Source organism: Borostomias antarcticus (genome assembly GCF_949987555.1).
Source record: "Borostomias antarcticus genome assembly, chromosome: 8".
In the NCBI taxonomy this organism is placed as follows: domain Eukaryota; kingdom Metazoa; phylum Chordata; class Actinopteri; order Stomiiformes; family Stomiidae; genus Borostomias; species Borostomias antarcticus.
The window spans coordinates 22,514,134-22,537,084 of record NC_140241.1 but is presented as its reverse complement, the minus strand read 5'-3'; the positions used below and the strand labels follow the sequence as shown (position 1 = coordinate 22,537,084).

The following is a 22,951-nucleotide window of genomic DNA, read 5'->3' as shown; positions in this document are numbered from 1 at the left end:
AGTTAATTTATTTAAAATTAATACATACAACAAGATATTTTCTGACATATTATATTTTGGACTGGGCTGGGTTAGGCTGGGCTGGACTGGGTTAGGCTGGGCTGGACTTGGTTAGGCTGGACTGGACTGGGTTAGGCTGGACTGGGCTGGGTTAGGCTGGGCTGGGTTAGGCTGGACTGGGTTGGGTTAGGCTGGGCTGGGTTAGGCTGGGCTGGACTGGGTTAGGCTGGACTGGGCTGGGTTAGGCTGGGCTGGACTGGGTTAGGCTGGACTGGAATGGAATGGAATGGAATGGACGACTGGACTGGGCTGGGCTGGGCTGGACTGGACTGGGCTGGAGATTTGAGGCTTTGAAATGTCCCAATGATGTCTGGCATATCAGACAGAATGACTTACCATTACGTTCTATGAAGAAAAAATGACTCTCCCACTCAGGTAAAAAATGTAATGTGTTCGTCTTCATATTTTCTTTTCGCTGCGCATTTCTTTCCAGCCATTCTTTGGTTGTGTACAGTAGCCTAGGCTACGTTAGCTTTTGTCGTTAAAGAGAATGACCCACGCAAAGCTAATTATTTTGTTTACAATTATTTTGTTACCAAGGTGATTTGCTACCTATATGATTGGTTTGAAGTGGTTCTCACGCGACTTCCTCGCGACCTAGCGAAACGAATCATGATTTTATGACAAATCTGCAATAAACTAAAATGGGCAGTAAGAAATGCACAGCGAAACTAGAGAGAGAGAGAGAGAGAGAAATGTTCTTAAGGAATTAATTAATTTATTTTTTTAATGAAAGGATGGAAGAGCCACAAGCCAACTTTTTTTTAATCAATGAATGGAGGAGCCGCACATTGACGGGCAAAGAGCCGCATGCGGCTCGCGAGCCGCGGGTTGGCCACCCCTGGACTACTACAAATGTCAATGTATTATCTTTCTCAGTACACTGTTTGGACGATTCAGCTTACTTTTAGTAAATCTAAATAGAGAATTAGCACCACACATGTTTGTAAAGGTCCAAATATCGTGATGTATTGCTTTAAGATAGGATGGTGAAAAATTGGATGTACTCTATTATTGTGTCATCACATACATTGACTCCTTGTATATATGCTCATTCATTAGTATATCATTAGTAGTATTTTTCGTTTGGTCATATTGACATTAATTATCATGCTGTACTTCCAGGGCTCCAGCAGTCGTCTGGATCATGACTCGGCCAGTGAGATGAGCTGTGGAGGAAGTTACTCTGTTCCTCGCAGACTGACCAGTCACCTGGGCACCAAGGTAACCCAAGATCCCACACTCAGGCTGCTGCTTCCTCAACGAGCTCTCACTGTACATAATGTGCTTCAACTCCTCTTGTCCTATCTTAGCCCACAGCTTCACTTTTACAAATAAGCAGACAGACATGACGTTGTGTTTGCGATTGTACATTCCCTCAAGGGCAATTTCATTAAGATAATCTGTTTAGACCAGGCATTCCCAAACTGTGAGGCGGGCCTCCCCTGGGGGGCCCCAAAGAAATTCAGGGGAGGCGCAGAAGGATGGTTAGAAAGAAAAAAAGAAGGAAAACTTCTTTTAAGAAAAAAAATTCTATGGTTTTTATGACAAACGTGATTTTAAAGGTCAGAAAATCGAAATAGATTATGGGAGAGATGTATACTAAATTTGTGGCATTGAATGTATTGTGCGAAAACGTCATAACGTTAATTAGCAACAGGTGTCACCGAGCTAACCTAGCTGTGTAACGTTATGAGCTAGCTAATGCTGCCTTGCAAAATGGACAAATTTGGGGGGTTGGGGGGGGGGGGGGGCGCGGGTGTGTCACTGTTTTCAGAGGGGAGGCCCACATTGATGGAGTTTGGGAACCCATGGTTTAGAGGATGACCTTACATAAATACGATTGGAATGCCAATTTGGGATAATATCTGAATAAATGGCTTATTCCCGGCTACACTTGTCTCTCTCAGTGTCTGGTGTGTTTCACTAGGTAAACCCTCTCTAACCCTGCCCAGGTGGAGATGGTGTACTCCCTGCTCTCCATGCTGGGGACCCACGACAAGGACGACATGTCGCGCACCCTCCTGGCCATGTCCAGCTCCCAGGACAGCTGCATCGCCATGCGCCAGTCCGGCTGCCTGCCGCTGCTCATCCAGCTTCTCCACGGCAACGACAAGGACTCGGTGCTGCTGGGGAACTCGCGGGGCAGCAAGGAGGCGCGGGCACGCGCCAGCGCCGCGCTCCACAACATCATCCACTCCCAGCCGGACGACAAGCGCGGCCGCAGGGAGATACGAGTGCTGCACCTCCTGGAGCAGGTGCGGGTGTACTGCGAGACCTGCTGGGAGTGGCAGGAGAGTCACGAGAGAGGGGTGGACCAGGACAAGAACCCGAGTAAGACTACGCCGGGATTGACGGAGGGATGCGATTGTTGTTGTTGTTGTTGTTGTGGCTTTTGGTTAGAGATTACGGACAGAGTTTTGAGTTTGATTTCTCTGGTCGGTGTATTGCGTTTATTAAAACGCGTTCTGTAGGCTTGGATTTTTCATTGGTTAATGTGAGTTGCGTTTGTTTGTTTGTTTGTTTGTGTGTGTGTTGTGTGTGTTGTGTGTATGTGTTGTGTGTGTGTGTGTGTTCCCTAGTGCCCTCTCCCGTGGAGCATCAGATCTGTCCAGCGGTGTGTGTTCTAATGAAGCTGTCCTTTGATGAAGAGCACAGGCATGCTATGAATGAACTGGGTAGGCATACATACATGTTTTTACGTTTAAGTACAAATCGTGCAGATACGTATATAATTGCTAGAAAATCGTTGAACAGATACGGAAGATTTTGATTTGGTCTCACAGGCTGTGGAAATGCAGCGTATGTGTTATTGCATGTTGGAGATTCTTGATTTATTCATTGTCAAGAGTGTAGACAATTATACAGCATCCTACATTCTGTGCCCGGGGAGGTGAGGGGGAGGAGGGGGTAGGCTGTTCTTGCACACATTACATAAGTCATTTAGAAGACACGTATATCCAAAGTGATAATTGCATTTAACGTAGGATGTCAGTGTGCACTAGTCAGCAGAACTCACAAGTGCATCTCCTTTCTAAGCAAGTGAGCATATTCTAGTGCTGAAACCATATAGTAAATCATTTATTGACTTGCTCTGTTGAATTATTGATTTCACATTTCTGGCACTGCACGTGGCGATTTCCCAGGAGGGCTGCAGGCCATCGGAGAGCTGCTGCAGGTCGACTGCGAGATCTACGGCCTCACCAGCGACCATTACAGCGTCACTCTAAGGAGATACGCAGGGATGGCCCTCACCAACCTCACGTTTGGCGATGTGGCCAATAAGGTGAGGGTCCATTCATTGATTGATTGATTGATTGTGTGTATGGGTTGTGTTGTATGGCATGTGTGTCTGCGTGCATGAGAGGCTTGGACCCCGTGACGGCGCGGGGGCTTTGAACCCATGATGATTGACGGTGTTGCCTGTGTTCTAAATTCTCAGGCTACCCTGTGTTCCATGAAGGGCTGTATGAGGGCCATGGTGGCCCAGCTGAAGTCTGACAGCGAGGATCTACAGCAGGTATACACCAGGGTTCTCTAATCTCACTGTATGGTGATCTCACACGGAGAGCAAGTATAATCTAGAGAAGTTTAATCTGGAGCGTGACATAAAACCATTGTATTAAGGTCACTGTTCCAGTATTGTTTACCATCATGTCATTCTGAATCCTCAGTTGATTGTAGGAAATACAATGTCAGAATTGGGGTTTTAATTGTTTTCCATCTCAGAGATTATAGAGTTGAGTGAATTGTAAGTATTTCTTGTTTGTCTGCCCAGGTGATTGCCAGTGTGCTGAGGAACTTGTCTTGGCGCGCGGACGTGAACAGCAAGAAGACCCTGAGGGAGGTGGGCAGTGTCCGAGCTCTGATGGAGTGTGCCTTGGAGGTACAAAAGGTGAGACAGGCCACACTTATATGTACCCATCTACAGATACCAATACTGGACACCTTTCAAGCAGATATAAATTTGAAAGAATATATAGGGTGGCTTCACCCCCTTTATTAAAAGAATTGCGTTCAAAACTAAATTTCGATAGCTTCGTTCTCCGCTTAAATATTTTATATTCTCTTGGTGTTGACCTGTTTTTTTTTTTTTTTTTTTTTTTTAAAGGAATCTACTCTGAAGAGTGTACTGAGTGCTCTGTGGAACCTGTCGGCTCACTGCACTGAGAACAAGGCTGACATCTGTGCTGTGGAGGGAGCCTTGGCCTTCCTGGTCAGCACTCTGACCTACAGGAGCCAAACCAACACCCTGGCCATCATCGAGAGTGGAGGAGGCATCCTTCGCAATGTGTCTAGTCTCATTGCTACCAATGAAGACCATAGGTAGGTTTTAGATTAAATAAACTGTTTAACTGTTGTACTGAAGTATAGTAGTTATTGATATTTTAGTTGGTTAGTATGTTTTAGTTAGGGTATTTGTGTGGTATTTTCACAATTGTGTATTAGAAGTTAGTGGCTTATGTCTGTTTATTTTTCTGTTTGTAGACAAATTCTGAGAGAGAACAGCTGCCTCCAGACTCTACTTCAGCACCTCAAGTCTCACAGCCTGACCATCGTGAGCAACGCCTGTGGGACACTCTGGAACCTCTCCGCTCGCAACACCAAGGACCAGGAGGCATTGTGGGACATGGGCGCTGTGAGCATGCTGAAGAACCTCATCCACTCCAAGCACAAGATGATCGCCATGGGCAGCGCCGCCGCCCTTAGGAACCTCATGGCCAACAGGCCGGTCAAGTACAAGGACGCCAACATCATGTCCCCGGGGTCCAGCCTGCCCTCTCTCCACGTCAGGAAACAGAAAGCCCTGATCGAGGAACTAGATGCGCAGCATCTCTCTGAAACATTTGACAACATTGACAATTTGAGTCCCAAGGCCCACAGGGGTAAACCGAGACACAAGCAGAACGCCTACGGCGACTACGATGGCGTCTCCAGATCAGATGGATTCAGCCCCAACAGCGTGCCTGTGCGCTCCCCTTACATGAACACGCCGGTACTGTCCAGCCCATCCTCCAGAGAGAACAGGGGGAATCCGGAAAGCATTAGGGCTGAGAGGGATCGAAGTGTGGACAGAGAGAGGAGAGGAACGCCGGTGGGGTTCCACCCGGAACTAGAGAACAAGAGAATGGGGATTCAGATCCCCACCACTGCGGCCCAGATTGTCATGGCAATGGATGACGTACAGAACATTCACCTGGGCCTGGACGACAGAACGCCAGAGAACACTCCGGAGCCCCATCGTACGACAGCAACACACACTCACTCTAATGTATATGCCTACAGCAAACCCGATCACTCAGGCAGACCCTGTCCAATGCCCAAGTTAGAATACAGGGCCTCCAATGACAGCCTCAACAGCGTTAACAGCACAGACGGCTACGGCAAGAGGGGCCAGATGAAGCCCTCCGTAGATTCCTACTCCGAGGACGACGAGGGGAAGTGCTGCGTCTACAGGAAATATCCGGCCGACCTCGCCCACAAGATCCACAACGCCAATCACATGGAGGACGATGACGGAGACCTGGACACGCCCATCAACTACAGTCTGAAATATTCGGACGAGCAGCTGAATTCTGGGAGGCAAAGCCCGAGCCAGAATGAGAGGTGGGCCAGGCCCAAGCACATGATGGAGGAGGAGATGAAGAGGTCCGATCAGAGGTCTGATCAGAGGTCTGTGAGGTCCCAAAGCCCGGGCTATCCCATGTACACGGAGGGCAACAGTGACGGGGAGGAGAAACTGAAGAAGTACCAGCCTAGGTTTGTGCAAACAGAAATGCCAGGAGGGTTCAGATCCAGGAACGCCAACTGCCCAACTGATCAAAGTAATACTGGCCCCAACCAAGGAATGAACAAAAAGATCAACCAGACTATGTGCACTGTGGATGATTACGGAGACGACAAACCAACCAATTATAGTGAGCGATACTCAGAGGAGGAACAGCCTGATGATCAGCCAACCAATTACAGTATGAAGTACGAGGAGAATCACGTGGAACAACCAATAGACTACAGTCTGAAATACTCTGAGACATCCTCTCAAAAATCCATGTTCAGTCATTCCAAGTCATCCTCTGCTCAGAGCTCGGTGAAAGACCACCTGAGTCTAGACAGTTCCACTTCCTCCATGACGTCAATAAAGAATGCAGGCAGGCAGAAGCAGCTTCACTCTTCCTCAGCCCAGGCCAGATCGGGGCAGAACCGGGTGAACCAGAAGAACCCTGCATGCAAAGGCCCTACCATCAATCAGGAGACACTACAGACATATTGTGTTGAGGACACGCCCATCTGTTTCTCCAGGGGAAGCTCTCTCTCATCGTTGTCCTCGGAGGAAGATGAAATGGAGAGCTGCAAGAGGAACGTCAATGCTGCTAGCAACTACCCGACTCTTCCCATCGCAGAGAAGGAGCCTGCCGGTGCCCCAGATCAACGCACAACCGAGAGCCAGTCGTCCGTGCAGTACGTCAGGATGAAGCCTCCAAGGTCACATGGTCATGGAGATGGATCCAGGCATCACAAAGCTGTCGAGTTTTCGTCTGGGGCTAAGTCGCCGTCGAAGAGTGGCGCACAGACCCCTAAAAGTCCCCCGGAACACTACGTACAGGAGACACCGCTCATGTTCAGCAGATGCACGTCGGTAAGCTCACTGGACAGCTTTGAAAGCCACTCCATTGCGAGCTCTGTGCAGAGTGAGCCATGCAGCGGGATGGTTAGCGGCATCATTAGCCCAAGCGATCTCCCCGACAGCCCGGGTCAGACAATGCCTCCCAGCCGAAGCAAGACCCCTCCGCCCCCGCCTCACCCAGCCCCGGTTAAACACAAGAAAGTGGCCCCTCACTCAGAAAAGAGGGAGATGGCTCCCAGGCACGTGGCTGTCAACGCTGCGGTCCAAAAGGTCCAGGTGCTTCCGGACAATGACACCCTGCTGCACTTCGCCACGGAGAGCACTCCGGATGGATTCTCCTGTGCGTCCAGCCTCAGTGCGTTAAGCCTGGACGAGCCTTACATTCAGAAGGACGTGGAGCTGAAGATCATGCCTCCTGTTCACGAAGACGAGCAGGGGAACGAGGCTGAGCACGAGACCGATGACGCTCAGGAACCCGCAAGCCAAGAGAAACCCCCATCGCATGAGGCTGAGAAAGACATTCTGGACGATTCTGACGATGACGATATAGAAATACTGGAGGCTTGCATAAACTCAGCCATGCCTACAAAGTCGTCAAGAAAACCTAAAAAGCAGTCGCCCTCGTCCACATCTAGAATACCACCGCCAACTGCCCGTAAGCCAAGCCAACTTCCTGTTTATAAGCTACTTCCCTCACAGAACCGGGGACAACAGCAGAAGCATGCAAACTTCCCCCATGGAGAGGACATGCCGAGAATATACTGTGTTGAGGGCACCCCTATCAATTTCTCCACAGCCACATCCCTCAGTGATCTTACCATTGATTCCCCCCCGAATGAGCTGGCCAGTCCCGAAAGCTGTGCTCCACGCACCGATGTGCCCTCTGGTCAAAGAAGGGACACTCTTCCTGAGGGAAAAAGCATGGAGGAAAAAGACACAGGTGCTACTCCTTCTGCACAAGCTGCCACTACAGAAAACGAAGGGGACGACATTCTAGCGGAGTGTATCAGTTCAGCCATGCCAAAAGGAAAGCCCCACAAGCCTTTCAGAGTACAGAAAATGAATGAGCAACCTCAGCACCCAACATCATCCCCTGTTAGTCTTGTCCAACAAGAGGCTGAGAAGAAGAAACCCACTTCCCCTGTCAAACCGATGCCACAGAGCAGCGAGTACAGAGCTAGGATGCTGAAGAGACCAGATGCTCCACATAACTTTTCAGCCGGACCCTCATACCCTGAAAAACACAAGGAAACCAAAAAGCAAGAGCCCAAAATGGCATCCAGGGACTTTCCAGATAAGCCAGCAAACGTAGAGGACAGAACAGCACGCCCTGGCTTTGCTTTCGACTCACCCCATCATTATACACCAATAGAGGGGACACCATATTGCTTCTCGCGCAATGACTCTCTGAGTTCGTTGGACTTTGACGATGATGATCTTGACCTATCAAAGGAAAAGGCAGAGCTCAGAAAGGAGAAGGAGCAGAGAAAACCTGCAAGGAGCAGTGGAGAGCCATCCGTGAGGGCAGCTAGTGCAAACGTACCAACCGCTCAGACAAAACCTCTTCAGAAGCCGGCAGCTTTTGCTCAGCCATCCAAAGAAAACGCAGGCCCAGTGCCAGATGAGAAGCAGAAGTTTTCCATCGAAGACACCCCAGTGTGTTTCTCCAGAAACTCATCTCTCAGTTCATTAAGTGACATTGACCAAGAAAACAACAACAAAGACCTCCAGCCAAAAGAAGATGCAACTCAGGTGGAAGTTCCAAGACCACAAGCCTCTGGTTATGCACCAAAAGCCTTTCACGTTGAAGACACACCTGTATGCTTTTCCAGAAATAGTTCACTGAGCTCCCTCAGCATTGATTCAGAAGATGACCTCCTGCAGGAATGCATCAGTTCAGCCATGCCAAAGAAGAAGAAACAGACACCCAGAAATAAAGGGGCTGACCAAGGTGTCACAGAGGAGAAAAGTATGGATGGCATCTTAGCTGAGGAGCCTGATCTCATTTTAGATCTCACCGACACCCACAGCCCAATGTCCGAACAAGCCTTATCACCAGACTCAGAGTCTTTTGATTGGAAGGCCATTCAAGAAGGTGCCAATTCAATTGTCAGCAGTTTACACCAAGCGGCAGCCAGTCTGTCTAGACAAGGCTCATCCGACTCTGACTCCATTCTCTCCCTTAAATCTGGAATATCCATCGGATCCCCTTTCCATTTGCCCTCCAATGCAGAAGAAAATAAGCCTGTAGCTAACAAGGGAGGCCCTCGGATATTAAGACCAGGAGAAAAGAGCACACTGGAAGCGAAGAAGAAAGAAGAGGATCAAACCAAAGGTCTGAAAGGGGGCAAAAAAGTCTACAAAAGTCTCATCACAGGAAAACCACGACCCAGCCAAGAGACTCCCCCCTCTCTGCAGAAGCAGACCCCTGTTCCTATGATATCCCGAGGGAGAACAATGATCCACGTCCCTGGCGTTCGAAGCAGTTCCCCTAGCACTAGCCCAGTGCAGAAGAAGCCCCCTGTGCGTGGCCCAGTCTCAAAACCTTCAACACAAGGGCAGACTTCTGGCAGCTCACCCAGAGGCATCAAAACGCCTGGAAAAGCCGACCCCAGTTCTGCCAGGGATCCACCTGGACCTCAAGGAGGATCGAGTAAAACCTCCTCACGATCCGGATCCAGAGACTCCACGCCATCAAGACCGGCTCAGCAGTCCCTGAGCAGACCCATGCAGTCGCCTGGACACACTTCTGTCTCACCTGGAAGGAATGGTCTCAGCCCCTCAAATAAGTTATCCCAATTGCCGCGCACTGCTTCTCCAGGAGCGTCCTCGACAAAGTCATCTGGATCTGGCAGAATGTCCTATCCCTCACCAGGGAGGCAAATGGGTCAGCAAACACCCACTAAGCAGAGCGGCTTGCCAAGGAGTTCTAGTGGAATCCCAAGGAGTGAATCTGCCTCAAAAAGTCTGAATCAGAGTGGAGCCTCTAAAAAGGCAGACCTGTCTAGGATGTCCTCCACAAAGTCAAGTGGTAGTGAGTCTGATAGGTCAGAGAAACCTGGGCTGGTCCGCCAGTCAACGTTTATCAAAGAGGCCCCCAGTCCCACACTAAAGAGGAAATTAGAAGAGTCTGCCTCATTTGAATCTCTGTCCCCCTCTTCGACCAGCCAGTCTCAAACACCCGTTTCTAGCCCATCTCTGCCAGACATGTCATTGTCTCTGCCCTTTCAGGGGAGCTGTTGGCGCAAGTCGCCTCAAAGTCAGGACTCCTCCGAAAACGGGGACGGAAAGTCCCTAAGGAAGCACGATATTTCCAGATCCCACTCAGAGAGCCCCTCCAGGCTCCCCATCAACAGAACCGGAACTTGGAAAAGAGAGAACAGCAAGCACTCCTCCTCTCTTCCCAGGGTGGGCACCTGGAAGAGGACGGGCAGCTCCTCCTCCATCCTTTCCGCCTCCTCCGAATCCAGTGAAAAGGGCAAAAGTGAGGACGAGCGACAGCCACCGAGTCCGGCCCAGAAATCGCCACACGGCAAAGATGCACCTTTAAAAGGAACGTGGAGGAAGATGAAAGACGGTGACATGTCCCAGTTAGATGCTCATGATTCTTCCGTGGATTCCGGCAACATGGCAATGGGGCATCAGTTGAGCCTAGCGGTGTCTAAGAGCGAGGATGTATGGGTTAGGATTGAGGACTGTCCCATTAACAATCCCAGGTCCGGAAAGTCTCCCACAGGAAACACTCCCCCGGTCATCGACAGTGTTCCAGCTAAAATACCTTCAGTTGATCGTGACACAAGTGAAATGCAGCTCAAACAGTCCACTGCGAACGAAAGTGTCACTGCTCGTAGGCTAGGCTCAGAGACTAATTTAAACTTGTTCAGGAGCAGTGAGGGTCTTGAAAAAAAGGGGGCAGACCTCAAACTTGCTCAGAGCACCCCATGCATCGTCCCCGAGGCCCATGAACTGCCTGTCGCTGAACGCACCCCTTTCAGCTCCACCAATTCTAGCAAACACAGTTCACCCAGTGGTGCTGTGGCAGCTAGGGTCAGCCCATTCAACTACACCCCGAGCCCCAGGAAGAGCAGTGCCGACAGTATCACGCCACGACCGTCACAGATACCCACACCTGTCACCGCCGCTGCAAAAAAGAGAGACTCAAAAGGAGAAAGTTCAGGAGAAAGTGGGTCTTACATTGTAACCTCGGTTTGAGACTCATTACAGTAGATTTCACATAGTCTACACACACGGGATCGAGGAAAATATCTTGGAACATAGAGGTGTCTGTTGTAAAGAACTGAAGAAAAAAAAGACAATGCATTCATCATAACTTTTGGTGTGAAACAGACACTTGTAAATATTAGCGAATCACTAGATGGTGATATAGGTGAGGCCTGAGATGGAGGAGCACCGTTTCTTTGCTGGTAGGAATGTGGCTGGGACACTTGGTTATCAGAGAGAGAGAGAGAAAGAGAGGGAGACCTCTGAAGGATAATGTATGTGAATTTGTACTGTACAGATTTTAATTATGTATGTATTTAATTTAAACCCCTGTTAAGATCCTGAATCTTGTCTAACTTGACAAAAATAATCACTTAAAAGTTGCATATTAGGGATGTTTAAACACTTAAGGATGGACTTTAATACTACTCAAATCTTTTTTAATTATAAACCTGCATTAGGTCAGAAAAGCAATTTCCATTTTTACTACTGCAAATGTATTATAAACTTCCCTCCTTGCATGTACTGACCCAAGGGTTGTTTCCTGTTAAGATGAACATTTCTGTGGTCACATGATGTGTTGGTAGCTGTAGTGTAATGTTTTACACTATTTTAATGTGTGCTCTGAAAGTAAGGAATTAACCGTAACCTTGACAAATGTTTTGGATGAGAATATTTACATTGGAAATAGATTATATAAGAGAATAGATAGATACATTGCTCTGCTGTTTGTTGTTTATTGTAATCAGGTGAGTTGGTTGCTTTTTATGGGCCTTTCTCTGAAGGACTGAATGAACACTTCAAAAGGATAAATTATTACTGTAGGGTTTTGGTGTTGGTATGATTCTTAAAGCTCATTTTTCTTTCCCTGTAATCACTGTAATTGCTAAAGCACATAATCAGAGTATGTATTGTTCTGCCAAAAAATGACACTGTGTGAATGACTGTTTTTTTTTCTCTTTTTTTCATGCAATAAAGTGGTTGGATATTCCTGGAAAAAAGGCTAATTTACATAATGTAATTCAACATAATAAACGTTAACATTTTGGTGCAAGGTCAGCTCCTGTGTTTTGTTATTCCATTTATCTCGTAGGAATTTAGAGCAGTCATACTGAATTTATCCCAGAATAAAACTTAGCTTGGGGGCCCTCATAATCAATGAAATTTGGTATTGGTCGTATAAAAGAAAGGTAGATGCTCTATTTAACAATTATCTGACGAGTAGGCTAACGTTAGTGTGGGGAACAGTTTTGACCAGTAGCCTATAGCCTATCAGCAGGAGGCAATGACCAAACGGGATCGTTTTTACATGGCGTTTTTATTCTGATAAATAAGTATGGATCAGCATAGATACCTCGATTTGTCTCACATAATTTCTCACTGGGTTATTGGGTTACTGGGTTTGGTGAAAATTATCGCCATACGCTAAAGCTCTCTGCTATGCGATGTCTATGCCCAGCTGCTGAGCTGGGCTACCGCCATTTTGGACTGTCAAATTGATTGCGCAATCTGTGCTGCTCTGTTGGACTAGCTGTCAGTGTCATACACTCACCTTTTCATGTTGGCACTTGTGTCCATCAATCAGCAGTAATTCCCTATTATGATCTGACTTTCATGACATTGCAATTATTGGAAATGTGTAATTAAATTAGGCTACAATTAAATGTTTTTATAATGTATGTCATTCATAAAATTTCATTTTTGCCTGCATAAGCAGGGTCTCTGTTACAGAAAAACAGTGACAAATAAAAAACAGAACAATAAAATACCAAAGGAGGACATAAACAAGGAAAAATCATAAGCACAGATCCTCACTTGTGGTGCTGTGCATCATTGGCCTACGAAAAAATACCACATGACAACTGGCAAGATTATCACTGACAGCCCAATCTTCTATCAAACTGGACAAAATTCAATTTACTAACCTGATTTTAGACGGTCTAAAAACATCGCACTTTGTGTGCATTTGAATATTTTCATGAATTTTTAAACTTAAAGACAAGAAGCCAGTAACCACTGTTTCCATCAGATGAATGGGTGTGTCCGGACGAAGAACCCTTATCCGCAGCTCTATTCATTGGGTCTGCAGTTAGCATTTAATTTATTACCAGACCCAGATCAATCTTTGGGGTGACAGAGAGCCCTGCTTTTGATAGTGGCTAATGCTTGGGACTTCCATGCATGCTTCTGTGTGTTGCTCAAGGCCTACAGAGTGAGCATATAGCCTTGTATGAGCAGGGACTTAATGGCTGAGGGCAGGGTGACGCGCTGACAGTTGCACCAATATGGAGGGATGGTCAGTGCTCCTTTGAGGAGTGAGTTTACCAGCTACTCTCACGTTTAACTTGGTGACATGACACGGACAACAGCAGATGGAGGAGCCCATGGCTTTAGGGGGGGGGGTGAGGCCCAAGTCCTCATCAGGGATCTCATCCAGCTGGTATCCATCCAGCACTCCTTGCAGGTTGTCTGCTAAGGTCTGGGTGGACCTGAAGAGACAGGTCAGGAGATAAGCAGGAGAGAATGGTGGGAATTCAAGAGATGTAAAAAAGCATGTGTGTTCCACTTTGCCGGTGGAAAGTGTTCCCTGCATTTATCCCATTCAAGCTGTCCTCCTCCAGGGGCAGCCAGGAGCAGTGGGCAGCCATCGTTCATGGCACCCGTGGACAGGGCCGGACTGTCCATGTGGCGTACCGGGCAAATGCCCGGTGGGCCGGACCTACTTGTGGGCCGATCTAAAAAAAAAAGAGCTAACGAACGGCCCATAGAGCAGGGACAGCGGCCCATTGGTCCATTTTCTATACTGACACTGGGCTGGCCCAATCATATGTAGGCCCCACCCCTCCCTCTGTTAGTTTCAGGTGTCATTTGCGTGGGCCGTTAGAGAGCCAGCTGGCCTGTCCCCCCGTCAACAAATCGCGCAGTAGCACCCCCCCCCCCCCCCCCCCGTCAACAAATCGCGAAGCACCCCCCCCCCCCCGTCCCCCCCCGTCCCGTCAACAAATCGCGAAGCACCCCCCCCCCCCCCCCGTCAACAAAACGAAACTGAAGGTGTTCCATCTCACCGCGTCGGCTCGGCTAGTGGCCTGACTGGGGCTACATTTCCCGGTAGGAAATATTCACCCAGTCCAGCCCTGGGTCCGGCCGATTGTGGTGGGCCGGTCTGGGCCAAAAATGCCAGGGCCGATTTTTTGTCCCAGTCCAGCCCTGCCCGTGGACCAAGTCCAAGTGCTCAGTCCAAGTCGTGGTCAGGGACCGGACCGAAGAGCACCTGTTCTTCTGCATGCTTTTTGTATTGGGTTCTTTTGGGAGGAAACCCTTACAAACACGGGGAGAACATGCAAACTCCGCACAGACAGGCCCGGAGACCTTGCTGTGAGATGACAGTAGGCTACTAGGTGCCGCACGTGAGCCTATTTTGCAGTTCAGTATCTTGTTTAAGGACACTTTGGCACAATGCCACGAACTGGTATCGTGCGATCTTGCGATCCCCACCAGTGTACACAAGCTACGAGTGATGATCTACCCATGCCGTTCTTGCCATCAGAATCGCAATCGAAGTGGTCCAATGATATCAAGGGATTTTAACTTCCGGTATATTGGGCCAATCACCAAAGTACGGATCAGCAAAGGAAAGCACGACCATTCACCCGGCTGTGTTTACAGCGAGCTACATGGAGTTAGCTTGCTAGCTAGCTCGTTTACGAAGTCGAGTTCTGAGTGAAAATAATAATGGCTCCTCTGACTGATAACCCAGCGGATAAAGAGAGGTAAGTTAGGTGCTGCAATCGTGTTTTGAATAACTAGGTCTATGAAACCCCTATTGCGGTAGTTAGCTAGCTAACGTTACAGCTGAGCACTAGCTGTTCACTGCTTGTGCTAGAATAGCTAGCTACGTAGCTAGTAGTCGTCAGCCTAGCTGAACACGCCGCAATATTGTGATAATTACAAATTTAGCTATCTGGTATGGGCGTTTTTGTGTTAGTTATCCAGATAGTTTGTAGGGATGGTAAGTTAGCCAGCCAACTTAATGAATCGGGTACTGACTGGGTTGACCCAGCTAGCTAGAAATATTTACAATTAGCTAGCAAATGTAGCTAAAATTTACTAGCTAAATATACTGGTGTGTTTCAGGTTCATCTGCATCTATCCTGCCTACGTCAATAGCAAGAAAACCCTTGCAGAGGGACGGCGAATACCTTCTGAAAAGGTAATGATGTCGGTTACGTTAATTAGCATAGCATAGCAATTTGCTAGGACTAGCTATGTCTAGTATTTTCCATTAGCTAATTACTGACCTCTGCTGTCTGTTGTGGAGTCCTACACACACACACACATACACACACACACACACACAAACCTTGTTCAACACAGTTTGTGTCTCTTTCCTGACTTTTTTCCCCGCCGTCGTCTTTCTGCACGAGTATAGACATATTTGCAGAACTATGTCTAGTTTTTTCCTTGGTCTCCAACCAGGCTGTGGAGAACCCTACCTGTGTGGAGATCCGTGACGTGTTGACAGCTGCTGGGGCGAATGTCCTTGTGGAGGTAAGGGTTATTAGTTAACAATAGTTGCCTTGTCATAGGCTACAATATTGCGAGATGGTATCTCCATTAGTTCTCATATTCCCTCCCACAGAATAGCATGTACTCCAGAGAGTGGAACAGAGACGTGGCGTTCCGAGGCCGCGTACGGGTCCAGTTGAAGCAGGAGGACGGGACACTCTGCTCTGACAAATTTGCAACACGTGAGCATTGTTTTTTTTTGTTATTTTCTTTTCGTGACAGAGAGAAATTATAGCATGTGAACCTATATGGTTCACATGAATCAAGGGAAGTAACATGAATGTGCATCATTGGGTACTACATTAACTATGCACATCTGTTTGAGACGGTGTTGTTTATCCTTTATTTAAACAGAGTTTAGTTTATCGAGATCTAGGTGTCTTTTACAAAGATGGCCTGTTACAACCAACTGCAATGATACAAAATTTAAATAAATACAACAAAGGGTTTGGATCCCTCCATAAATACTATTGTCCTCTGTGTTTCCTGTTGGCTACTCTCTAGGGAAAGACTTGATGCTCTACGTGGCTGAGATGATCCCCAAACTGAAGACCAGGGGCCAAAAGAGTGTGGGGGCCGACTCTGGCTCCCAGCAGGGAGAGGTGGGGAAGAAAAGCAAGAAGAAGAGGAAGTAGACAGCTGGTCAAAGTTGTGTTAATTTGTCACACACTACATGATACAAGCCTCGTGAGACCATCCTGGAAATTGTTTTAGATCGATGGACGATCCAGACTGATCTGCAGAGTGAAACAATGTGAGCTCACGAGATCTGGATGGTGTCACGAGGCTAACATGATACAGGACAATGAGCAGTGACATGTATTTACAAAAATGCAAAATGTATTAAAACCAGATACAAAGTACTAAAATGGATACATGACAAAAATGTATATATAGAATTAAATGAAATGGAAATGAAAGCCTTGAAAGCTCCAGTGAGATATCCAAAAGTGAGAAATAGGGAAGGAAAGCTATATCTGGCTCCAGAGAGAGAGAGAGAGTGCAAGAATCTGAGAATAGCATGTGAGAACACTCTGTCAGTGTATCTTGAGTGAATATGTTGGCTACAGTATCTTACAAATGTTCTATGGACACATATTTGCTGGATTACTGTCCTTTCTGGCTTACAGAAATTGAAATATGTTAAGATGATAATGGCTACCTGAAAAGCCTCGACATCAGGCCATAACTGACTCATGGAAGACATTTTTTTTTATCTAACCTTCATATGTTTTCCAATTTTTTTTCTTTACATAGGCCTATTTATGCTTCTAAATGAATAAATAACTGGAATTTGTCAAATTGCTATGCTGTTTGATCTCTGGAAACAACAGAGTGTTTTGACATCAGTGCTCATCTAAGTGGGGCTGATAGTCGATGACATGGCAGAATAGAGAGAGATTGGAGTTTTTGGTAACTACAGTATGTCCGCATGAATAGGATGTTTGGTAGATGCTATCGGAAGCAGCTGATACTGGCATTTCTTGTGGGTTAGTTTTCACTTCAGTTGGTGAAGACACTTGGCATTTTTAACAGCTGAGAGCTAAGAGTGGTAAGTTTTAAGTTCATATTTTCATTTAAGGCTGTCAACACTTATTAATTAGGATAGTCCGGGAGCCATGGTGTTGAACCTGGTTTTGCTGGGTAAGGTTCTCTGCTGATTTTTGTAGCTTGATTTAGTTTGAAGCTGAATTAGTTTACTTTGAAGCTATGCACATGAGAATAGATGATTCTCCACACTAGGATCTTTTATCTTCAAGTCGTGGGGACTTGAAGGAAATTGGGGCGCACTCAAAAAAGAGATCTTGTTCAAAGAGTTATGTTCATGCTTTTTAAAATTTTCTTTGGCGCACAGAGGAAAAAACACGTTTTGGTAACTGGTCCTTCAGTATGTCTAGGTTCTTCTGTGGTGGCAGCTATTTAAGCTGTAGTCAGTCAACCGAGCAATCAGTGTACAACACAATTAGTGAGTAATAATTAGTAAAAAGGGACAGCTGTGTTGCATTGATATACATCAAGCATTTCGTAGATTATACATATCAGAGAACTTATTAATAGATTGTTAGCATAATATCTCAGGGCTATATTAATTTAGACTTTTTTTGCTCTCCGTTTGCTAACAAAAGTGAGGGTATTTAAATAATACCTACCTAAAGGTTCCTTAGTACCATGCATTATAATTTGTATAAAGCATCACAACATCAATAGAAGGGTGCAATTCTTATCTACAGTACATCAAGCAATAAAACATAATAGTAGATCATAATGATAGGTAGGACTGTGGAGTTGATATGTTAGTAGTAAATCATAATGACTGGTAGACCGTGGAGTTGACATGTTAGTAGATCATAATGACTGGTAGATGAGTTGACATGTTAGTAGTAGATCATAATGATAGGTAAGACTGTGGAGTTGACATGTTAGTAATAGATCATAATGACTGGTAGACTGTGGAGTTGACATGTTAGTAAATCAACAGAGAAAAACACTTTACCCAGCAAAATCAAGTTAATTAAAATAGCAGCCTAGACTCCCGGACTACAATGATTCACTGATGATGTGGTAACTGTGTGCATAACAATAGAACGGGAAATTACAGAAAGTCACCACATTGGTTACTTTTTGTAAAGAAGACCCACATGTTCTGAATGTTCTCCTTGCAGGATATATATTTTACAATTTCCTGTATAATGTTCAAAAAAAGTTGAAATATTAATTGATTCGAATTCAGCTATCTTGGTGACTGATTTCTTATGTCATTTCTTCTTCAGTGACACAATGAATGATAGTTACTCAGAACACTATGAGGATTACTCAGAGTTATTTGAATTAAGCACAGAATCGGAGCAGGTGACGCATTCCATGCAGGTGGTGTCCATGGTCCTCTACAGCATCACCTGTGTCCTCGGAATCCCAGGCAACGCCTTTGTCATCTGGATAGCAGGTGTGAAGATGAAGAAGACGGTCAACACCATCTGGTATGTGAATCTGGCTGTCGCTGACCTGCTCTGCTGTCTCGCCATCCCGTTCTTATTGGTGGAGATAGTGTTGGATCGTCACTGGCCGTACGGAGCGGCTATGTGCAAGATCCTCCCCACGGTTGTCCCCCTCAATATGTTTGCCAGTGTGTTCACCCTGACCCTGATCAGTTTGGACCGCTTCACCCTGGTCATCTGGCCTGTGTGGGCCCAGAACCACAGGAGCATCTCCAGGGCCTCGCTGCTCTGTGGGCTGGCCTGGCTCCTGGCTCTGCTCCTCGGTCTGCCTTCTCTTATCCACAGAGAGATCGTGGAGGACTACAACAGCACAAGCTGCTCTTACGCCGACAACTACTTTGCCAGAAGAGCCATCTTCATCACCAGGCCGTTGTTTGGCTTCCTCGTCCCCCTGCTGGTCATGACTGTCTGCTATCTGCTCATCATCAGGAGGGTGAGCGTCAAGCGTTTCAAGTCCCAGAAGGCCCTGCGGATCATCGTGGTAGTGATGACGGCGTTCTTTGTATGCTGGATGCCATATCATACCGTGATTTTAGTGATAGAGTACGGGGCGGAGAGCTCAGCTGAGGTGGCGCGGGCTGCGGACCCCCTGGCCATCTCTCTGGCATACCTCAACAGCTGCCTGAACCCGGTGCTGTATGTGTTTATAGGCCAGGACTTCAAGGAGAGGGTCAAGTTGTCCCTGCGTCGTGTCTTTGAGAACGCATTCAACGAAGAAGACGCCACTCAGTCCTCTGTGGGACAAATGTCTCGAGTCACCAATTCCTCTGAGGCTCAGGTCTGATAGCCTGGCTTTGCCGATGATCTCGTTCTATTTCACTCCATAGATCTGGTCATCCACCCGTTCAAACTCCCAGCCAACCCAATATTGGTCGGGCCAATCACAACCGTTTATGTAATATGGGGCGGGTTTGATATGACTGTACCCATTTGATTCGACAACTGACCCATGTTTCGTTGCTCTGATTGGTTGTAGGTCTATACAATTGCGTACAGGCATTTTGGTCTGACCGCTGATAAGGCCCCTTGGAAATCAGAAAAAAAAAGAAAACAAAGGATTTCCTGACTTCACATTTTGCGAATTGGGTCTGGTGAAGCCAGGCCTCAGATCTGAGACTTATATTGATGAATATTATTTTTTTCTCTTCTTTTTTTCTCACTCGAGATACAAGATCTTAAAAAAGCTCTAGTTCTTAAAAAGTACTGATAGCATCATGCAAGGTATGTTTTTGGCATTGTTCATAAGTTACTGCTGCTCCATATTGTAGAGCTGCTGTCTGATGTTGAAAATATGTCATTCCTGTTCCTTAATTACAATGGGTGTGGAGGAAGGAAGTTGACTGTAATGTAGTTTACTCTGATGTAGATATCCTGGGCCAAATTAAACAAAAATGTTAGTCATCTTGCACACAATACTTTTATGTTAAAGGGATAGTTCAGAATTTTGGAGATAGAGTCTCATCTACTACTTGGCCATTATGTTGTTGATCCATGGAGACCTTTTTCAGCTACGTCCATGCTGTCCTTCTCTGTGGGTATACACATTATGCTAATGCTAGTGCAAACCAGTGGTAACTAGAAATGGTGCTCAGAGAGCACAGACCTCCATCCCTGAATGCATTTCGTGGCCCTGTGCACTCCAAAATTGAATGAGTTCTAAATTGGTCCATGCTACACCCCACCAGCGAGTTTCATGAAAAGCATGATTTGCGTAATCCTAGTCCCAAAAATATTGTTTAGTACAGATTTGTCAATATATTTGATTCTGTTCACTCCACAGGGCTAGTCATGTTGTTTAAATTATGTAACTGTGTTTGGGCGGCTGTTTTGTTTGGATTCACTCCAAAATTTAAGGAGTTGTAAGTTGGCCGATACTACACCCCTCCAAATTTCATGAAAATCGGTCGGTAGTTTTGTGGTTCGAAAAGATTTATGTAGGTGAATGGACGGCCATGTTTAGGCCGCACCTGAACCCGACACTTGCTTTGGATCTGCTCCAAAATTGAATGGGTTCTACGGTAGACCATGCTACACCCTTATACTGAGTTTGGTGAAGATCGGTTGAGTAGTTTTCGTGTAATCCTGCTAACAGACAAACACACAAACGCCACTGAAAACATTCCCTCTCTGTCATTGGGACGGAGGTAACCAGTTAGCATCCACTACCAAACATATTTAAACACTACAGTGCACCCAAAGCAAATATAATATATATTAATACATTAAAGCGATGGTCACCAGCAACAACAATGCTACCATATATGCCGACAGAGAAGGACAGCATGGAATCAGCTCATTCCACTGGTGTAGAATTTACCAGGGATGCCCGGGACATGTCCCGACTAATATCTAGCGACTACTGAATTGTCCCTAGCAAAAATTTGTTACATAAACGCTTAACAGATCTCTTTCTCTACTGGTCCCGCCTCCCTAGCCCAATATCGCCAATAGGATTGGCTTGCAGTTTCTTGCTAACGCATGATAGGCTGACTGTAGTATCTGGTTGAAATTGGTTGCCCAGCGACAAGCAGGCCAACTGCATGATGTACATTTAGGCCAAATGCATGATTATCAGTTCAGGAGGTTAAAAAACCTGGCTTGACCCTGGCCTGACTTCTGGCTTTAAGGTTAATTAGGTTATAATATGTAAGGTTGTACGTGTATGCCTGTATGTATGTGGGATGTAGGTGTGATGTGTGATTTCGTAATTTTTTCTTGAATTACTCCATTTATGAATTGTAGTATCTTCTGCATTATTGTATTGTACTGCATGTTTTAATTAAGGACTCTTGGAAGACTAGCCGATTGCTAAAAGAGATCCTAATAAAATAAAATCAAAGAACCAGTCATCAAGATAATCAGATCTGACTGTATCTCAAATGTATGCTTTTATTTTACATAATACAAAAAAAAGGACTGTCATTAAAGGAGTAGTAAATAATAAATAAATAAATAATTTGGTCATACAATGGATGTGGATGGACATCGTGAAAAATCATTCAAAAACATGTTAAAATCTCGATTTCAAAGACAAGAAGCTCACCGAGGGTGTAATTGGTGTCCATTGGTGTTCTGACATCAAATTCGCCGCAAAGTATGAATCCTGTAGGGTTTTATTGATCATTTTATGAAATACATTGACTTGTATTGACCATTGTAGATGTGTAGATCAATCCGCAGAGGGGATTCAGGAAGCGGAACTACTTACGGTAGCTATAGTTATTGTTTATGTTGCTAGGCTACCTAGTTTGCGGAAGTTTACACACGTATGTGCGGCGACTAAATAGTTATATGCTAAATATTTTAAAAAGCCTTTCCAGATTAACTAAAATCTTACTTTATGGCGAATTATATGTCAGAACGCCAACTAACACCTAGGTTGTCTTTGAAATTGAGAGTTTAACATGTTTTTGAATGATTTTTCAAGATGCCCATCCACATCCATTGTATGACCAAAACGGTGGTAGAGCAATTATCAACTTTCTCGAAAATGCTAGCTTTGTCAACGTTTTGATCTGAACCATTGTATATGATCATAAGTAACCTTAAAACAGGGCTAAACATGCATTTTCCCTTTACTACTCCTTTAAATGTCACTACTAAAGGGACATTTAATCAAAAATACGCCCTTGTCTCACTCTCTATGTCCAAAATTCTGAACTATCCCTTTAATCTAACTGTAAAGGAATGAGTCTATGTCTGTCTGTCTTTAAATTTTCTCGAGAATGGGCACTGTTTGAAGTTGAATTTAGCAGATGTACTGTATAGCTCCGGCTCCAAGGAAGTGCAGTTGAGTGTGAAGTTGTTTGGATGAGCGATTCCTGAGAAAGCTGCAATTAATCAGCTAACGGGCAACTGCGTAAGATGAAATCAGCAGGCTCATTATGAATTAAGAAAATGTCATGGTTAACATTTGACCACAGGAGGGTGCTAGAGGCCCTTGAATACACCAAGACTGCAATCCTACCCATATGGAAAAGATATACTAGAATCTTGATTGATTTGTTGTTTTTCTTGCATCATGTTAGATGGATGGTGTTTTATGTATACAGTGTGTATAAGAGGAAGTCAAGCATTTGTTCCTCTAAGTAGTGGAAAGTGGAAGTGAAACATTTCTTGACAGTTGGGAAATGGCCATTGGTCAAACTTGACCTCCAAGCCTACATTTACTGTATCTTCAGTAGGATGTTGAACTTCTGCTTTATTATGATGTACTGTCAAGAGTCGATCTTTTTCCCTCCACTTTGTTGCTGTTTTCACTTCCGTTAATTAATATTAATAACGCAAATAGATTGAGTCATCTTCCTCCCTTGATTTTAGACATTTTTTATAAGAGTCACATACTTTGTGTTATGGAGGAAATTCAAATTCATAAGAAGCAGCTTTCAAAACTCTTCTCAGAAAAGGGAACTTCTCTTTGGCAGTTAGGGCATTTTACAGCCAGCAGTTCCACCTATTAATACATGAATAAATAAACCATGGC

At 45.6% G+C, this 22,951-nt stretch overlaps 3 protein-coding genes across 4 annotated transcripts in view; all 3 read left to right on the top strand.

The window, feature by feature from the left end:
• The window catches only part of apc (APC regulator of WNT signaling pathway), a gene marked incomplete at its 5' end in the record, with an annotated part of 29,215 nt that extends 17,384 nt beyond the window's left edge, over nt 1-11,831 (top strand). For both annotated transcript variants that reach the window (XM_084442210.1, XM_084442209.1), the window contains 8 exons: nt 1,186-1,284; nt 2,016-2,394; nt 2,643-2,738; nt 3,207-3,346; nt 3,503-3,580; nt 3,839-3,955; nt 4,172-4,386; nt 4,549-11,831. In XM_084442210.1, coding sequence (XP_084298336.1) covers nt 1,186-1,284; nt 2,016-2,394; nt 2,643-2,738; nt 3,207-3,346; nt 3,503-3,580; nt 3,839-3,955; nt 4,172-4,386; nt 4,549-10,897 — 7,473 coding nt within the window. In that variant the 3' untranslated portion in view covers nt 10,898-11,831. The remainder of the gene's footprint in view (nt 1-1,185; nt 1,285-2,015; nt 2,395-2,642; nt 2,739-3,206; nt 3,347-3,502; nt 3,581-3,838; nt 3,956-4,171; nt 4,387-4,548) is intronic.
• A 2,711-nt stretch (nt 11,832-14,542) lies between these two features.
• On the top strand, nt 14,543-16,746 carry srp19 (signal recognition particle 19). The gene is made up of 5 exons (XM_084441815.1): nt 14,543-14,676; nt 15,041-15,116; nt 15,383-15,454; nt 15,546-15,654; nt 15,977-16,746. The coding sequence occupies exons 1-5, from the start codon at nt 14,639-14,641 to the stop codon at nt 16,105-16,107; spliced, it is 426 nt and encodes a 141-aa protein (XP_084297941.1). The 5' UTR covers nt 14,543-14,638; the 3' UTR covers nt 16,108-16,746.
• A 1,504-nt stretch (nt 16,747-18,250) lies between these two features.
• On the top strand, nt 18,251-19,252 carry c3ar1 (C3a anaphylatoxin chemotactic receptor; the record flags this gene model as incomplete). Its single annotated transcript, XM_084442529.1, has 1 exon — nt 18,251-19,252. The coding sequence occupies one exon, from the start codon at nt 18,251-18,253 to the stop codon at nt 19,250-19,252; it is 1,002 nt and encodes a 333-aa protein (XP_084298655.1).
• Nucleotides 19,253-22,951: the final 3,699 nt, after the last annotated feature.